General features: G+C 32.2%; 1 protein-coding gene across 1 annotated transcript; it reads left to right on the top strand.

Annotated features, from left to right (window-relative positions):
- Positions 1-10,858: 10,858 nt before the first annotated feature.
- Positions 10,859-12,903, top strand: LOC109187274 (NAC transcription factor 56-like). The gene is made up of 4 exons (XM_019337450.1): positions 10,859-11,194; positions 11,291-11,604; positions 11,718-12,284; positions 12,318-12,903. Exons 1-3 carry the CDS (start codon positions 11,011-11,013, stop codon positions 12,279-12,281), a joined length of 1,062 nt encoding a protein of 353 aa, XP_019192995.1. The 5' UTR covers positions 10,859-11,010; the 3' UTR covers positions 12,282-12,284; positions 12,318-12,903.
- The last annotated feature ends 6,898 nt before the right edge of the window (positions 12,904-19,801 follow it).

Raw genomic sequence — 19,801 nt, 5'->3', positions numbered from 1 at the left:
CGCTCAAAACGGATAATGGGTGAATGAGAAATTAATTCTCAAAATAAACTCATTTAAGTTGGAAAATGAAGGTGGAAAGGCTTATAAGTAGCCTTAGTCTCACATTGGAAAAGGAAGAAATTTGCACAACTATATATACAAGAGTCTTTTAGAAGAATATTGAATTGTATAGCATAGATATTTAGCAAATAAGGTTAATTAATCTTTTGAGTGCCATCTATGAGGGCTCAAACATTAAACTGTAGTACGTTTTAATGAAAGAGTGTAAACAATAAAATGTAGTACGTTTTAATGAAAGAGTGTTTCGTTCAACTCGTACTAACCCTTAGGGGCGTTTACTAACTGAAAATTTCTGGAAATTTTCGGAAACTGGAAAATAGAAAACAGAAAACATGTTTACTAACACAGTTTTCCATTTTGAAAACTGAAAATAATTTCTGAAAATTTCTGTAAAACTGGAACACACTTAAAAACTGTTTTCAAAATGGAAAACAGAATCATCTATCTGTGAGCATATATCCATTAATGTGTATCCAACTATCAGCTTAGGCTTTTAGTTGAGATGGAGCACATGCTTTAATTTGGTATCAGAGCCAGACCAAAGGTCCCACTCGTAAGCGATTACGGTTTACCGGTCTATTAATGTGTATCCAACTATCAGCTTAGGTTTTTAGTTGAGATGGAGCACATGCTTCAATTTGGTATCAAAGTCAGACCAAAGGGCATGGGTTCGAATCTCAGCGCCACTGCTTGGAACCCACCGCACACGTGAGGGGGCGTTAACCAACTATGAGCTTTAGGCTTTTAGTTGAGATGGAGCACATGCTTCATCTATTTAGTTATATTTCACTATAATCACATTACTATGATTACATTAATTATCATCTTATTTTACTTATCACTATCTTCTATCTTTTCCACTTACTTTACTCATTTAAACATAATTTATTTGCTTACACTTTAAATTTAGACATTATTTAAATTATCAAAATTAAGAATTAAACTCTATATAATGTTTTAGATTTTGATTGAACTCAATAGATTATTAGTTCGAATATTTTTAATTATGTTACATTGTCATAATACAAGTTCGGTCCAGATATCGGATATTGAAATCTCACATATATTAGAATTCAAAGTAAAAGTTATATATCCATATACATGGATTACATGACATTCAAATTAATATATCCAAAAAATATATTTTAAATATTAGCTAAAATATATTAATATTATCTAAACTAAATTTTGGGTAGAAACTGAAAAATTAGAAAACAGAAGAAAGAGAACAATTTTCTGTTAGTAAACAAATTTTCTAAACAGAAAACAAAGAATGAAAAACAGAGAATGAAGACTGAAAATTGGAAAATAGAAAACATAGAACAGTTTTCTGCTAGTAACGGACCCTTAACATTTCGTTTCTTATGCTTGTTATTTTCTAGAAATAATTTTTTTATAGGATTATATTCCATACATCTTGTACTAAAAGTTTATTAATTTGGCTCTTGTCAACACTCTTTCAGTCGAGTTCATCATAATACCCTTAAATGATGACTACGAATTTTCCTCACCACCTAAAAAGGAAACAAATGCAGATATCAGGAGTAGGTGTAATATAACAATTCTTTCTTTATGTATGTGCACTACATACACACACGTATAGTACGTACCTGTAAATATAATAATTTACTGTCTTTTTGTAATTGAAGAGTGAAATCCATGTTGTAGCTATATATATGCTATATATATAGACTTGTGGTTCACCTATCGTGTCACGTACTTAGTTTTGAAAATGATTTAATTAAAAAATTATTTTTCTTTGTCTTTAATTTGTTTTAGGTTCAGATGAGCCTAGGCGGCATAGTGCACTAGGTAACACATTTTGTGGCCAGAAGCACTACTTAAAATGATTTTCTGATGTAACATAAAGTCCCTCTATATTGCTACTGCATGTAGAGATTACTTTAGAATCAAACTTGATCGAGATTAAGATTAAATTAGTCTTATTTAGTGAAATGTAAATATTAATGTAGTATAAAAAATGATTCTTTAACTTATAAAGATCAATTTCAAACCTAATAAATAGAATGATTCATAGCCGAGCACATTGTGCTCATATGGCATGTAGTGACCTCTTCCATATGAGAGGTCATGAGATTGAGTCTTAATGGAGACGTTGTTGACTTTTTGCACTGTAGTATGTTTGAACAGATACTACAGTGTATATTTTTAATAGAGTTAGTAGCTTTAAAAAAAATAGAACAATACATAATTTTTTAATAATGTTAAATAAAAATTTATATATAATTAATTACAATTTAATATGAATATATGAGATAATGAAAAGACAAATAAAATGTTTAAAAAAAAAACATATTAATCATGGAGGATTTTCAACTTTTACCATACATTTAATTTGTCGAGAGAAACATAAATTCAGGCATGCATGAAATAGGAGTCCATTGCTATATCTTTAATTTGTTTAACTTAATTATATTATACTAGGACTATGTGGTCTAATGGTACCCAGGTTGGACTTTCATTTGGAAGATTATGAGTTCAAACCTCAGTGGAGGTGTAATTATTGGTTCTTTGTGTTTCAACAGATACTACAATGTAATAGAGTCAGTAACTTCCAAAAAAAAAAAACTTAATTATATTATGGATGGCTCAATAATTTAATTATTAAGGTATACATAACAATCTATATATTCTTTTTAAAAAAAAAAAAAATTGGGTACACATATAACAATCTATTTATCTATAAATTAAGGTAGATACAACAAATTATTAATTTTAAATATTATCATATATTAAAAGTTTTTTAACAAAGTTTGAGCTTTATTACTCGAAATAGTGAATATATTATATATTACATCATTACAATTTACAACCTATGAATGTCCCAAAATAATTTATAAAAATCAATTACACAATACTCATACTCTTTAATTTTAATCCATCGATTTCTTTTAATGTACAACATATGATGGTCACGCCATGGTACGTGAAACTAATATGAATTTGGCTTAGAATGCGCCCTTGATTGTTATTTAATAGGAAGTTTAATTGGGTAAAACTCTTTAACATAAAGCACATTTACAAAGAATCTCATAGATACTTATAAATTGACTAACTTCAATCAAATTAATAAAGAATCAATTTAGTAATGAAATATTAAATAACATAGGATAGTAGTACACCAAAATAACTTGGGGGTTTGGTTGAGTGGAAAGGACTCATCCATCCTTCACCAAAGATTAATGTTTTGATCATTGACTTTGGATATGAAACAATCTTAAATGATGTCCCTCTCAAAAGAAGAACGGTAGAAATTCTGGATATCCCCAAAAACTTAGTACACCAAAACAAAATGAATATTAAAGAATACATTTTAATGGGGATCTGGCATACCTCTGACATAAGGAGGACGGCCATGCAATTTAAGCCTCAATAAACACGTGCAGTAAAGATCTAAATTCTATAATGTTTGAGGCATCCCAATATCCCATAGAAGTACAATGGAACCAAACCAAAATCTGCAAGTGACATTAAAAAACATCGTGGACATGCCATGTTTATCACTATTATATGTAGTCTGCCGCCGGCCGCCGCCGTCTATATTTTATGTAATCCGATTTTGTGCTCGTATATAACATCCATGTGACCAATACCCAATAATGTTATATTAAGAGGAAAAACTATATTAGCTTATCAACTCCCAACTTCTTAATTTCACTATTAAAAAAAAAAAAAAACAAGTGTCAAATATATTACTGAACTTATTACTTTTTATATAATTAGGTCACTAAATTTTAAAAAGTGCACAATTAAATTGAGTCATTTTTGTGATTTCTTTTAAATTGAGTTGAAAATATTTCAATCTTTCATCTCAACTAGTATGACAGAGGAAATGACAATTCTTAGTACATATAATGTAAGTAATATAATTAGATTATATGTCACAATTATACATATTTTACTTGTTTAACGATTAAATTGCACACTTTTTAACCTTATGACCTAATTGGACAAAAGTGAAAAGTTTAGTAGTCTAAAGCGTTTTTCAGTGATAAAAATGTCACAAATAACATGATATACTATATGGATCCAAATTACATCAACACTTGCATTTCATATCATATCATATCAGATGGACCTACAAGAATTGATCGGATCGGAGTGAATTATTATATATAGATACAAAATAAAAATAATGCAAAAGTAGTTAAAGGCTAGTATAGAAATAATAGTGGGTATGGTATATGATGCAAAACAGAATAGGTTAATGAGATGTCATGCAATTGTGACTTTGGTGGAGTCTGTTAAGGTTGCATACAGTGACGAGCAAAGTATGCATATCTTGTGGCGTAATTTCTGCAGCAAAACATGCCCTCCCATTACATACATACAAATAATATTCCCACCTACCAAACTTCTCTACTTAGCCTTATCACCTTCATACATACGTACACAAATTAAATTAGCTACCTAAGCTAATTAAGCTATCCTCTTCCCATCCCATCCGCTCTACATATAATATATATATATATATATATATATATATATATATATATATATATTTTTTTTTTTTTCTCCCTAGATATATTAAGAAGAGCGAGATTTTATAATATTGTACCACACGTTTCTACTTGTATAACTCTTGTGTGAAGAGTGTACACCCAAGCTAGGGTGAAAACTGAGAGCTGATTGGACAAATCGCAATTTACCTCCTTTAGCGCCCTTGGCATCAACTATGAGTCTAATATAAGTTGAGAAACATGATGTATCGAAAAAGAAAAAAAAAAATTATAAAGATCCGTTACGCCAACAAGAGTATTATTACGGAGTACGCTATTTGTATAACGTTGTAGGCTTTGTAGCTTTGCATATACGTTGCGTCCACTTTCATCAACATTCCGGAGAGGAATTAATTGAGGATAATGCTGTAGTCCATTAATATTAGCGCTAGCTAATCTTGAAAATAAGTATAAAAATATATTTGCATTAATTTTCCTACTAAATTTTATATGTACAATTTAATGTGATTTTATTTGATTAATTTTGTAATAATAGAGTCTAGATGAATTGATGGGTAATTGGGTACCTAATTGATATGAAGAATAATAACCGTGTTATGAGTTATTTATAATTAACCAATCCAGCCAAAGTTATTATTTTCTAAATAAAAAAGGTTATTATTATAATTTATGAAGTACTAGTGGTTGCAAATAGATTAGTTAAGCATTAGGTTTATGAGAGGCCATGCATGCAACTAGCTCCATTTTTCACATGCATGTTTACTTTGTTTCTTCACACTCTAGCTAACAACATAAAGGGCAAGTTAGGTTTCCTTTGAATTAGAAACCGATGGATACCATATTTTTTACGACGCACATATTTAACAGTTGTATTGACTTTAATTTCAATTAATTTAAATATGAACTGTTCGTTTTTCAATATAAAGATTTCATTTACTCTAAGTATCGTGGGGCAGTTGGTACCGAAGTGATATAAGTGTAAAGAGTAAGAGTCAAACTTTACAGACACAACTCTGGATACATTTTCACATATATTTATATTACAATTTGATGAATCAAAGATGCAACCCACATGGAGTTGTTATTAAAGGTTTCATTTTTATTTCATCTATAGAAGGGTATAATTTCCCCATAACATGATGACATCACTCAGCTCACTCCATCACCGGCCCTTTATGCGCCACCACACATATTCTTTCACCTTCATCAGTGCTTCTTTCCAACCCCTCTTTTTCTTTTTCTTCAACAAGCCATTGCTCATCATCTTGACCTATATTTATATATTATCTTTCTACTTATCATTATTTATCTCTTAAAAAGTAAAATAGTTTTTCCAAACATCATACTTTTATTCCGTTATTCTATAATAAAATTCTATTTAATTGTGTGTTTGCATGCGTACGTATGATGGTACATGTTTCGTCATACATTAAATTCAATGAAAAATAAATATTATAAGTACTTTTTTTTTTTCAAAAAAAAAAAAAGTACTTTTTCTTGATTCTTTTACTATTTCATTTTATATTGGATTGCGTGTTTACATGTGAGAATTCATGTAATTTGCGGCCGCCGGAAGGATAAGTTAGAGAGTGGACAAGCTATGGGGTCAAAGATAACATTAAATTCCAATTTTAATGTTTATGAATTGGCCTATGACATATTGGCACCCTGACACAACATTTTGATTAAGGAAAACAAAGTTTTAGATTTGCTGACGGCATGTTCAACTAAGCTTTTTCGGATATATATTTACAAATATTTGGCACGTTTAGGTACATTATCCCTCTCTACGATAATGAACTGTAGTTTTTTTTTTTTTTTTTTTTCATTCAATCTACTTTTATTAGTTGAATATTGGTGTATTAGCATATAAGATAAGGGTTGGAATATTTTGACTGGCTATTTTAATTAAGTTGAACATCTTTTGAAAACATCTCGATTAATTTTCATGAGTTTCGGGAGTTATATATGATGACTAACTTTAATTTATTTTCGGATTAACTTCGTAACCTCATGATCAAATATTCATATCAAATACTAGATATGATTTTGAATTCAGATTAATAATTAATAATGCCATAATGTTAAACGCCTATTATGCAAGTTCCCGGTATATTCTAAGTTGTTGAGCAAAATTTTTACCCACAAAAATTCCATTCACTTTTTCTCCATACCTATTATATTATTCCAAAAATAAAGTTATGTGCCTAATTACATAAACAAAGCAGAATAAGAATGGAATTTTAAGTGAAGCGAGCTTAATAAGAACATAAAGTTATCATGGATGGAGGCCAAGATAAACATTAAAGTAGGAGGGTTTATTTTGTAACAAAGCATAAACTTGGAGTGCTTATTCGGAATTTAACCTAATTATAATACTATACGTGTATTGGAGAGTCAGTAGTCACTAGCTACCAAACAAATGGTAGATAATGTAAGTGTCAAATTCTAATTTGTCGCTGCCACTTCACATTATTTTCCTCAAAAACAACTTCATGATTAACCCATCTAATGCAGACATTTGGTCTAAGGTCGTCTAAACCTCCAATTGGATTAAGCCATCTTACATCATCTCATCATCACCAATCATACTTTGTTTGAATAATGGGGAATATCATATATATAACATGGAATGAACTAAAACCTTAATATATATTTTCAAACTTCATCTTTCATTTTAATTTCTTGTATACTTTCGAATATTGACGCCAATGATTTTTTCTTGTTATCTAAAAATATTTTTTTTTTAAATAACCATATTAAACTCTGTTCTAAAGAACTAGAATAATATTACTCATACTGAATAGACAATAGTTAATAATGAGAATATGACATTCCCATGATTTTCAATTTTTTCTAGTAGATATCACTTTCTTAGGGTTAACACTGGCAAATTAATTAGGTGTAGAATAGATTATATATTACATAAGACCTTTAATTTTTAAGTTCCAATTTTTTATATATACCAACATTTGATAATACACATTACACAATACAGCAAATTAGCGTTGAGATTGAAATTTCAATACGAGTATAATCTTATTATATGCTTACAAAATAAGTTTTAATCAATTAATATTACTTGTGTGTGTGTGTGTGTAAATGAGTTCAAATTAAATTATTATAAAAGTGTAATTAATTTTTGGGGACCAACTCTAGATTTATTAAAGCTATCATATATTGAGACATTGACATTTGAAGTCAAAGTAATTATTCCTTGTTTAATTTTTTTCTTATTTTACTTATTTTTAAGATTTTAAAATTTGATTGTTAATTTGTATTTATTAAAAATTTCGGCGTTGTTTCTACGTATATAATTTTTTTTTTTAAAAAAAACTATATATTATCATCTAATAAATAAATAAATTTATTAATAAAATGATACACATAAAATAAAATAAAACAAATAATAAAAGAATTGACAATCAAAGGATGGGCTCAGTCAGTACTCAGTAGTCGACCAAGTAGACAACGTTTAGGCCCCACCCTTAGGCTGAAAGTACAAACACAGCTTCCATGATAGATTCTGTCACATACAAATAGTTAATGTGTTTGACCTTAAACTTGAAAGGAATAAAATAAAATAAAATAAGAAATATATGGTTCGTTATAAAGTTATATAAATAAATACTTTTGAAATCATATGAATGGAGTGTCATGATTGAAAATGGATTAGTGGGGACGAAAAATTGACAAGAGATGTGCCCTTAGAAAAATTAAATATAATTAACTATATTGATTAGTTAATTGACAACATTATAAATCATTTTTTTTTTTTAAGTATTAGACACACCTCAATATGAAATAATAATTATTTGTCTCGTTATAAAATTTAACCATGATTTTACCTTGTTTAGTTAAAACTTAATACAACTAAATGAAATAATACCTTTTCAAAAAAAAAAAATGAAATAATACCGGATATCGAATACTAATAACCAGAGCACCAAAAGTAACATAATATTAATTATATAATAAGATTTTTTTAAAAAAAGTTAAAAATACTATATTATGATAGAATATTGTGTAACAACTTAACTCAAAACGTACAACACAATAACCCAAAGTCCAAGTCTGTCATATAGCATTAAAAAAACATGTAATGTAATGTGCATATGTTATTACTGCAACATAACAAGTGAGACATCACCTTAGAATCGTCACATATTAATTGTGTATAGCAACCAAGATGCTTAGTATTTGGAATAGTCCTAGTATAAATAGTAAGTTTTTTTCACATTATACATGGATTCGATTTCTTTCAATTGTATTGTTATGTTGCTATGTCAACTTCTAATAATTGTACTCTTGAGATCAAGAAAATAATTTAGTATTTTTTTTTAATAAAAGAGCTAATTCATTAATCATACGATGAAAAGTTTACAATAAGAGCGATGGAATGATAAAACATGTTTACAATCGGACATTGAAACAAATTTTCAATGCTACACGAAACTTGAATCTCTGACTGTTTTTCAAGATTGAAGTTGAATTCGTTTGGAGAACCTGTAGCTTCTTTGATATTGTTAATGATCTTGCTACCCATGTCTAACTCTATTGCGACTCTTTTGTCCATAGACAATATCTCAATTAATCTGAACTGCAAATCAATGTTCAAATCTTCTTCGGTGCTCGGGATGAAGCAAACATACTCCATTATCAGATAAATTGTTTCATTTTATGAAAAAAGAACTCGCCAAATAAACAAGAGGAAAACTCGCTAAAGACACGAGAGGAAATAACTCGCAATCGAAATGAGAGGGAATAACTTTAACAAAATAACATATGAAAATCAAATCTAAAACAGCCAAAACAAATCATGAACACCAAACTGCTGAAAAAATGTAAAGAAGCTTGGATATGGAGTTGGAGATGGCGAGGGACGGTGGTGAATGAGGAAGAAATGTTGGTGAGGGGCCGGAGGAGATGGTGGCGGTGGAAGAGAGGCGGGAAGAGGTGCCCCGGCAGCGGGATAGAAGCCGAAGGACAGGCGATTGAGAGACGGTCGGAGTAGGGGAAGAAACAAGAGGAGATCGGCGCCGCCTCCACAAAACGAGCGAAGACGGCGGCCGATCGATGGAGGATGAGGGAAAACCCTTGCAGAGAGAATATTAGGTTAGGGAGCGGTAAACAATTTAGTTAATAACATAAGCAGACCATACACCGTCTTATATTATTTAACTTCCATTATTTTTTTTCTAGTTTTGCTTACTGCAATGCTACCACACTTGCGCTGGTGAGACTCAATCACGGGTCATTATTCCTAAAAGTCATCAATGTGACAATTAAACTGTCCATTCGGGCATGTTCAAAAACGTACATGATGCGATTTGTATTTCTTATGAAAATTAATTAATTTTATCATAAATTAATAAATCAAATCACTTAAAGTAATTTAGTCATACCGATTCCATTAGAAAAAGTTTTAAATACAATCATACAGTATTTAAATTCAATATTGGGCGTTATGCAATGTATCTTTGTCCATTTGAGGAAATTAAACAAAAATAACAAAAAGAGGGTGGTACTTATACAGTATTTTATACTAATGTTGATGTATTTTATACAAAAATATAATTTGTTTTAATGATGGTAAATTAATGCTAGCATTAGCAAAGGTGTGACATTTGAAAGCGTTAAAGCCTTATCTCGTCTTTATCAATCTTTAATTGTTTGTGTGTTCAAACGGTGGTCCCCACCCCAACCCCCTCTTCCCCGGGACACGTTTCGCAATTCCTTGCGTTTTCACAAATGGCGCGTGTCCGTTACTTAAATGTCTAATTCTCAGTTGACGTCATCCCCAGCACTAATCACCACTTCCGCCACTAAACCTCGCAAGTTGTTATATCATATAATTTAATTTCCACTAACGTGGTATATGATGTTATATGTCTTTTTCTTTTCTCGTTATTATTAATTATGTAAATTATTGAAATAATGTGAAATTTTTGAAAACACCATTTTTTTTTTCTCTTGTTTATAAAATATTTATAGTTCCAAGTTTTTGAACATTATTTAATAACCAAGCACTTAAATTTATTTTTGGGATTCAGAACAATTTCTCTTTTCTTATTTATTTATTTATTTATTCTCTTCTAACGTCTAATTAGCAAGAGACACGTATGTAAGAACTCAGAAATGTTGAACGTCTTTTTTCAGTTATTAATGGGGAAGGGTTTTATAAACCAAATGACGGATGTACCCTCCACTGATGACATGGCAGCCCTTGATTGGTCTAAAGAGACTAGGTAAGATATGACATGTGTAGAGAATAAATCGTTCGTAAACCATATATATAAAACAAGGGGCTAGCCCACTCTAAGCTGACATTTCGGCTTCTTCGTTTCCGCTCTCCTCCCCTGCAAAATTTCCAGAAATCTTAAAAACTGCAAAAAAATTGAAAATAAATATATACGATCGTGGCTGATAGATTGTTAATTAAGCAATTGATCATCAAAGTGATATATTAATGGAGAGCACCGATTCATCGAGCGGGTCACAGCAACCTCAGCTGCCGCCGGGCTTCCGGTTCCACCCAACCGACGAGGAGCTCGTCGTCCACTACCTGAAGAAGAAGGTCGCCTCCGCTCCGATTCCGGTAGCTATCATAGCTGAAGTCGATCTCTACAAGTTTGACCCATGGGAGCTTCCAGGTAAGGATTTTTTTTTTTTTTTTTAATGTATATGTGTTGATGATTATATATATATATATATATATATATATATATGATATGATGGTTATCTATCAGCTAAGGCGACGTTTGGGGAGCAAGAATGGTATTTTTTTAGTCCGAGAGACAGGAAGTACCCTAATGGAGCTCGGCCAAACAGAGCAGCGACTTCCGGTTACTGGAAAGCGACGGGGACCGACAAGCCGGTGTTGACGGCGGGAGGGACGCAGAAAGTGGGGGTGAAGAAAGCGCTGGTTTTCTACGGCGGAAAGCCGCCCAAGGGAGTGAAGACTAATTGGATCATGCATGAATATAGGCTTGCAGATAACAAGACCTCTAACAAGCCTCCTGGGTTGGACATCGCCAATAGATCAAAAGGCGGGTCTTTAAGGGTGAGTTGTTCCAACGTTTTTCTTTGGATTTTCAGTCAACTTCGATCAATTCGTGGATTTTAATAATGTTTTTTTCTTATTAAAACTAACGAAAGCTCTGTCCTTTCTGACAGCTTGATGATTGGGTTTTGTGTCGTATTTACAAGAAGAACAACTCGCAAAGGCCTTTGGATCACGAGAGTGATGATCTGAACGATATGTTGCAGGGATCAATTCCGCCTTTTGTTACCCACCAGAAGATGGGATTAAAGCCCTCCAATTATGGCGCATTGCTCCAAACTGATCATCATCATCACCACCACCACATGTTCGACCAGGGCTTGGTTCCCGGCGACGCCTCACTCGGCGGCGCCCGAACGGCCCAACTGCCCTTTGTCCCGTCCACCCCCAATCTCCTCCCTACAAAGCGGAGCCTCCCGGGGCTATTCTGGAACGTCGACGACTCCTCCGCCAATAACCACCACCCCGCAGACGCCTCTCCTCCCACCAAGCGATTCCTCGCCGACAACAACGAAGCAAGCATTTCCAGAAGCGACGAGCAGAACGGGTCCATAGCCACTCTCCTCAGCCACCTCCCTCAAACCCCTTCACTGCACCAACAAACCATGTTGGGGGCTCTCAACGACGGCGTCTTCCGCCAACCCTACCAGGTTTCCGGCATCAATTGGTACTCTTAAACGCCCGTCCGTCCGTCCTCTTGCTCACAGTTTTACGCCACCGTGTATAGTAAATGTCCAAAGCCTGGGGGGAGACAAATATACATATATACATACATAAATACATATATATATATATATATATATATATATATATATATATATATAACTACATATAAATATATAATATATATATATATAAGGTTAAGTTTAGGCCTAATATCCTCCATCTCTACCGTAGCAGATCAGAGTTTTACATGTTGAAGCGGCTGAGCAGTTGCAGATTAGTGGTTGGATTATTGCAGGTACTGAACATCATACCATATCATATATCTATACTGATGATCGGAGGTTTAATTTTGTTGCTAATAAGCATGCTAGCTAGGGAAAGACTGGATGTGAAGAAGAATTATATTGTTAATTAGGTGGTGATAATAGGGTTGTCATTAGCCATTTTTAGGTGATCGAGTCCATATTTTCTATATTGTTTCTTATTTCACACATATATGCAAACACATATATTTTATTATAGCATTTCAACTACAACTCAACAATACTGTAATATATATATACTGTTGCTCTTATTTTAATTTGTATATCAGGGAATTATTGTACTGTGTGTAATATTTTTGCTCCTATTAACACTTCTCTTCTTCTTTTTTTTTTTTTTTTTTTTTTGTTTTTGTTTTTTTTTTTTGTTTTTTTTTTTGTTTTTTTTTTTTTTTGTATCTATATTTGTTTATGTATAGCTTTATATGTATGTATGTATGTGTATGCATAAAGGTGAGAGGTGATATTATCATGTATTTGTGGATGTAAAATTACTTTGGAGAAATGATAAGGTCATGATATTTACCATAATTGGATCATGGGATATATCCGGCCGGTAAAAATATAATATATACACATGCATGTTGATGTCAGTCTTTGTATGTTGTTGAGGGTAAGATGCATTTGGAAAAAAATTAAGATTTTTATGATCTTATTTCAGAAATTAAAACTCTTTTCTACACACAGACTTATTTCCTTTAACAATTTCTAAAATTTTCCCTTTCTTGTGTTTAATAAAAAATTGCATATAATTCCTAAATATATAAAAATCTTATTTATTAACACTTACTCCCTCCCATTATCAAATTAATTCTTTTTTTCTTTATTTTTTTCTTATAATTTTAAATTCATATATGTTCTTTGGTATTTAATAGTAATTTTTTAATTAATAATTTTTAAATATATGAATTTTATATATATTAACACCAAGCTAAATACTGTAAAAAGATTGAATTATAAAAAACTTGAGATATGGTGGAGCGAAGGAAGAATTGGAGCATATCTCTAAGAAGTGATAGATCACATAATTTAATTAGAGAATATGTTGATCTTGTTTTTGTATGATGGAGACAATTACAGATGATATCATCATATCAGGGAGGTATATGCGAGCTAGTTGTCGATTTACTAATTGGTGCAAGGATTACCAGATAAATTAAATTACTAATTTAATTACAACACTTTTTGATCAATAAAATTCCTGTTTACTAATTAATTACATTTTCCTTTTCTCCATCTATGAGTTAGGAGGAAAGGTGTGTGTGTGTATATATATATATATATATATATATATATATATATATATAATTAAGTTCTAGTGCGGGTGAATGTTTCCCGTGCGATTATGTGATTTTAATGTGCGTGAGTTTTGTACTTAATGTGCGTGAATTTGTGCTTAATGTGTGTAAGTTTTGTGCTTAAGGTGCGTGGGTGTGTACTTAATGTGAGTAGTGCTGAAACTTAAGGTGCATGAGTTTTGTGCTTAAGGTGCGTGTGTTTTGTACTTAATGTGCGTGAGATTTGTGTTCTTAATGTGTGTAGTTGTTGAAACATAAGGTGCATGAGTTTTGTGCTTAAAGTGCGTGAGTTTTGTGCTTAAGGTGCGTGAGTTTTGTACTTGATGTGCGTGCGTTTTGTGCTTAAGGTGCGTGAGTTTTGTACTTGAGGTGCGTGAGTTTGTGCTTAAGGTGCGTGTGTTTTGTACTTAATGTGCGTGAGATTTGTGTTCTTAATGTGAGTAGTTGTTGAAACTTAAGATGCATGAGTTTTGTGCTTAAGGTGCGTGAGTTTTGTGCTTAAGGTGCGTGGGGTTTGTGCTTAAGGTGCGTGAGTTTGTGTGCTTAATGTGCGTGTGTTGTGTACATAAAGTGCGTCAGTTTAATGCTTAATGTGCGCCCCGCACCTGATCTTTTCCCCATATATATGGAAGGGTTCAGGTACGAGAATGGCTTCCCGTGCGGTTGAGCGGTTGGACGCACCTTAGGCATCAAAATGACGCACATTAAGTATTAACTTCGCGCATCTTAGTTTACAACACTGACGCGCCTTAAGCATACGAATCACGCGCTTTAAGCACACAACACACGCACATTAAGCGCAAAACTCACGCACATTAAGCACAAAACTCACACATCTTAAGTTTCAACAACTACTCACATTAAGCACTAACCTCACGCACCTTAAACACAAACCCCACGCACCTTAAGTTTTAACAACTACTCACATTAAGCACACAACTCATGCACCTTATGCACAAACCTCACGCACTTTAAGCACAAATCACACGCACCTTAAGTACAAGCTATACGCACATTAAGCACAAAACTCACGCACATTAAGCCAAACCCAAGCACCTTAAATTTACTTAGATGCAAAAATTACCAAATTGCCACCACATTTTTTTTTTTTTAATTTTGGTAATCTTGAACGTTTAAGCAGGATCAATGGCTTAGATTTAATCTCACAACCGCATCTGGGTTGCCAATCACATTTAATTCGCGTTCGCACACACTTAATTTAATCTAGACCATTAAAAATATTAAATGAATGCACACAATTTGATCTCACGTTCTCATTAACAAGAGTTCAATAGTCATAGGACAAAAAGTGAAATTAAATCTTATCAAATATGTAATGCATGAAAAATATGACATCTACGGAGTATTTGAAAATGAGAGGTAAAAATTAAATGAACCCGGCCAATTATGTAGGTAGAAATGTTAGGATCACTGGATCAAGCACCACTATTATCGAATGTGCAGATTTTCGTATACCATCACATTTTTGAGAATTAGTAGTACTAGATTTGGCCATTAACTCTTTCAATTTTTGCCCAACAATTTTCCTAACGATCCGAAGTTGGTCTTGACCCCTCACCGATCCGTTAAGTCAAAATGAAATCCTCTTTCTGTGTTCACATTCTTCAACGTAACTTCCATACAATTCCCACCCGGTTATCACTAGTAGTATAGTAAGAAATAGCATTTGGTTTTGGACGTAGAAAAAGCAGGTAGGGGGTGCCTCAAAGTCTCCATCGCGAAAATGAAATCCCATCCGTCCTTTAACATAACCTAATCTACATTTATCTCTAATCTAATCATCGTTTCAAGGAATGCATGCCAGCCTATCTAGCTAGCTTTTATATATTCAATCTGTAAATTATCTCCTAAAATGGGAGGGAAGATTATTATCCTTCATTAATCAAAGTATGGTCGCGTTAAGTGTCATTATCTTTATAGTTTAGATAAGACATGGGTAAGTTTAAATATTCCATGGGTCACAGCTCTCTCTCACATGCATATATGTTGACAACAAGAGGCCACATGCACCATACCTCACACAATTCTTTGCTGACTTTAATTTGGACCTAGGTTTCGTTGTCAACAAAGGAATCCTTATCTTAAGAGTCACCAAATTTTTTTTTTCTGGGTGTTGTTAATCGCATGCTTTTAACAGGGAAAGAGTACAAAACAACCTTAAAAGGATTTCAATTCATTGGACCTTAATTTAGGAATTAATTTGATAATGCAATATTTTGTGGAAATATGTGTCGTCATTATTTATTCTCCGTTACGTTCTTGTATTCCGTTAGTGGTGACTAACTTTATCCGATCCATCCCAACCCTAACTAACTATCCAATTCCTTTGCATACCGTACCGCTGTATCAATTACCCAACAAAGGGTTTGTCGAGTTTGAAACATTAATGTTGCCTATATATCAATTCTTCAGTACAGTTTTCTTGATTTCATTTTACATGTAAATGCATTTTTCATTTTATTTTTTCTTCAATTTCTCATTTCTCTGAAAAACTGGACCGACAGCTCATCTAATCTAATTAGTATTATTTATAGATAGAGAAATTGAATTATATTTTCATGCTTACATATGCAGGGGGTCATGGATGAGTAAATAGAAAAATTGTTATTTTCCTTTCCTAATATAACATTGTTTGGCAAGAACTTTGTGCTCAAATGACGTACTCTACTTAAGGGAATGTCATAGCATCGAATCCCCGATGGTGGGGTACTACCTTTTATATATGCGAGCCAAATAGGAAATTTTTTTCATCCCAATTTGCGATTTTTCTGGTAGTGTTTCACTTGGGAAAGCTTTCGCACCAGATCCTTATATAGATCCTTATATATATATATATATATATATATATATATATATATATATATATATATATATATATATATATATATATATATATATATATATATATATATATATATAGGGAAGGGTTCAGGTGCGGGTATAGCTTCCCGTGCGGTTGCGCGGTTAGATCTGAGCTGTTGATCAAATTTAGATCAACGGCTCGAATCAATAAAAATTATAAAAAAAAAAAAAACGCGTGTCGGGAATAAGATAGCTCCTACACAGTGTCTACACAAACGATAGCGTCTACACAAATGATAGCGTCTACACACAGCGTCTACACATAGCGTCTACACAAATGATAGCGTGTGCACAACCTCACGCACATTAAGTACAAACCCCACACACATTAAGCACAGCCTTCACGCCCATTAAGCACAAACCCCACGCATTTTAAATATTAACTCACAGATTTTAAGTTTCAACATCTATTGACATTAAGCACAACCTCACGCACATTAAGTACAAACTCCACACACATTAAGCACAACCTCACGCACATTAAGCACAAACCCCACGCACTTTAATATATTAACTCACAGATTTTAAGTTTCAACAACTATTCACATTAAGCACAACCTCACGCACATTAAGTACAAACCCCACACACATTAAGCACAACCTCACGCACATTAAGCACAAACCCCACGCACATTAATCACAGATCCGCTCACCTTAATTTTGACCTACATGCAAAAATTACAAAATTGCCACCGCGTTTTTTTTAAAAAAAAATTTGATGTTTCTGGACGTTAATTTAAGCGAGATGAATGGTCCAGATTAAACCACACAACCGCACCTGGGCACCCTAACCGCACCAGAACCTAAATCTCTCTCTCTCTCTCTCTCTCTCTATATATATATATATATATATATATATATATATATATATATATATATATAGTTCGGTCTCATGAAAATCATGTCCTAGGAGAGAATTTGTGGACAAATCCAAATCATTGATATATTAAATTTAACAGTTAAAAATATAGAAAAAAAATGGAAAAAGAAAAGAAAAGAAGATATGGCCATTTTCATAAATATTACAATTTTCAAAAGTTTGTAATATTTATGAAAAATGGCCTAACTTTTTTTTTTTTTACATTATTTCTATCCATCAGATTTTGCATATCGATGATTTTGATTTGTTCACATGTTCTGGAGAGTTGTTCTCATATATATATATATATATATATATATATATATATATATATATATATATATATATATATATATATATATATATATATAATCAATACGATCTTTATAAGTCTCCTCCTCCTCCTGCTCCTGCTCCCGCTCCTGCTCCCCCTCCGAATCAAATTCAATGGGATCCCGAGAAACCATGTATTCATCCATAGGATCCCACGTACCCGGATCGATCAAAAGTTCAATTCTATCTGAACTACTCATTTTCAAATGATATCCACATTGTTCACAAATATTCATTTTTGATTTCAAAAATTTCTTATAATTTAATCCATAACAATTTTCGCATTGAAGCCACAAATCCCTATATTTTTTAGTTCGATCGAGATCATTAGAACTTTCTCTTTCATTCTCATTAGAACTTTCTCTTATAGTTAAATCAACACCCTTCGTATGAGTTCGTCTACTGGAACTCTCGCCTTCGTGGCTTTCACCATCACATACGGACCCATGAATGTCGTAACTGTCATTATCACTACCACTTACAGTGGTAGTATCTATACAGATTTGCGACTGAAGATAACTGTCAATGCAACCATTAATATGATTATTCCAACTATATTGAGCATCATACATATAACGATTATAGTAGGGATCTTCACTCGTAAATACATTAGTCAGATAGCTAGAATTCCGATCACTATAACTAGAAAAAGGTTCATTCAAAAAAGAATGATCGTTGTCAATCTCAAAAATCTAATTTTCAATATCAAAAACTACAAAAGTGTCATCGGAGATGAAATTCTCACTGTCTTTAACGCCGAATAAATGATCAACATTACTGCAACTAGAATTGTCACAATCCTCCCAACTCTGAATGTTTTTAACCGTATCTTTTCTATTCGGATCTTCACCGGTAGTTTCAATAGGACCAAGATTGCTATTTAGCCCACACCTGCGTTCGAACTCCTTCTGAAACGAATAAATTCTCCACTTTTCCATAGAGTTTTCTTACCCCTAATTTGCATGAAAATACAATAGAAAATACAATAGATGGAATAGTTGTTCGATCTTAAAATAAAAAATTTAGAAAAAAAATGATTTGAATATCTTGTTTCTTATCAGAATAAACATAGAAATCCAAGCACTAGGACTATTAACTAATTCTAATTAAAGGGTGTGAGTCTTGGGTATGGGTATTGTAATGGGGGTGCGTATTAAAAAAAGTTATATATATATATATATATATATATATATATATATATATATATATATATTTCCCTTCTTCCTCTTTAGATATGGAGACGAAGGGTCTTTCTTCAAACCATCTTCGTCTCCAAATCTAGTTACAAAAGAGGGAAGAAGAGGATGGTTGTCATCTTTCTCCTTTTTTTTTAATTTAATATTAATTATTATTATTATTATTAGAAAAAATGGCATGGCAGCTGCCACATAGGACGTTATCAGTGTTTATAGATTTTTGGGACTGAATGCACAAAAATTAGTTTTTTGATAAGCTTAATTGCAAGTTTTAATGTTTTGTTACCTAATTGACTTTTCATTTAATGTTCCAACTTTCAAGGTCTATTTGACCATTTGCCTTTCCTTTTTTTAGCACGATATTCTGACCTCACTGAAGTAAGAGGTACCGAAATCTTTTTCATAAATAGTATGTCCGGAGTATCTAAAAACATAATAAGCCTCAATTAAGATTATACCTTAGATTTATGTCCTTCTTTTTGTATGCAAATAAATGTGTACATTTTACTTTAAATGTTGTACATTTCAATATTATTAGACAAAACTACCCTTACATCGTTATAACGCCGTTAATTTTTAATTCTAACATTGATAACACATCATTATTACCATACACCTATATCTATCATATCTTTTCCTATT

This window comes from Ipomoea nil, unplaced genomic scaffold, assembly GCF_001879475.1.
Source record: "Ipomoea nil cultivar Tokyo-kokei standard unplaced genomic scaffold, Asagao_1.1 scaffold1421, whole genome shotgun sequence".
Classification (NCBI taxonomy): domain Eukaryota; kingdom Viridiplantae; phylum Streptophyta; class Magnoliopsida; order Solanales; family Convolvulaceae; genus Ipomoea; species Ipomoea nil.
Note: the sequence above shows the minus strand (reverse complement) of the source record. Positions and strands in the feature narration are given on the sequence as shown.

Coding starts and splice junctions, on each gene's coding strand:
- LOC109187274 (XM_019337450.1), top strand. CDS start 11,011: ATGGAGAGCACCGATTCATCGAGCGGGTCACAGCAACCTCAGCTGCCG. Junction 11,195..11,290: donor TGACCCATGGGAGCTTCCAG/GTAAGGATTTTT, acceptor GTTATCTATCAG/CTAAGGCGACGTTTGGGGAG. Junction 11,605..11,717: donor CAAAAGGCGGGTCTTTAAGG/GTGAGTTGTTCC, acceptor CCTTTCTGACAG/CTTGATGATTGGGTTTTGTG.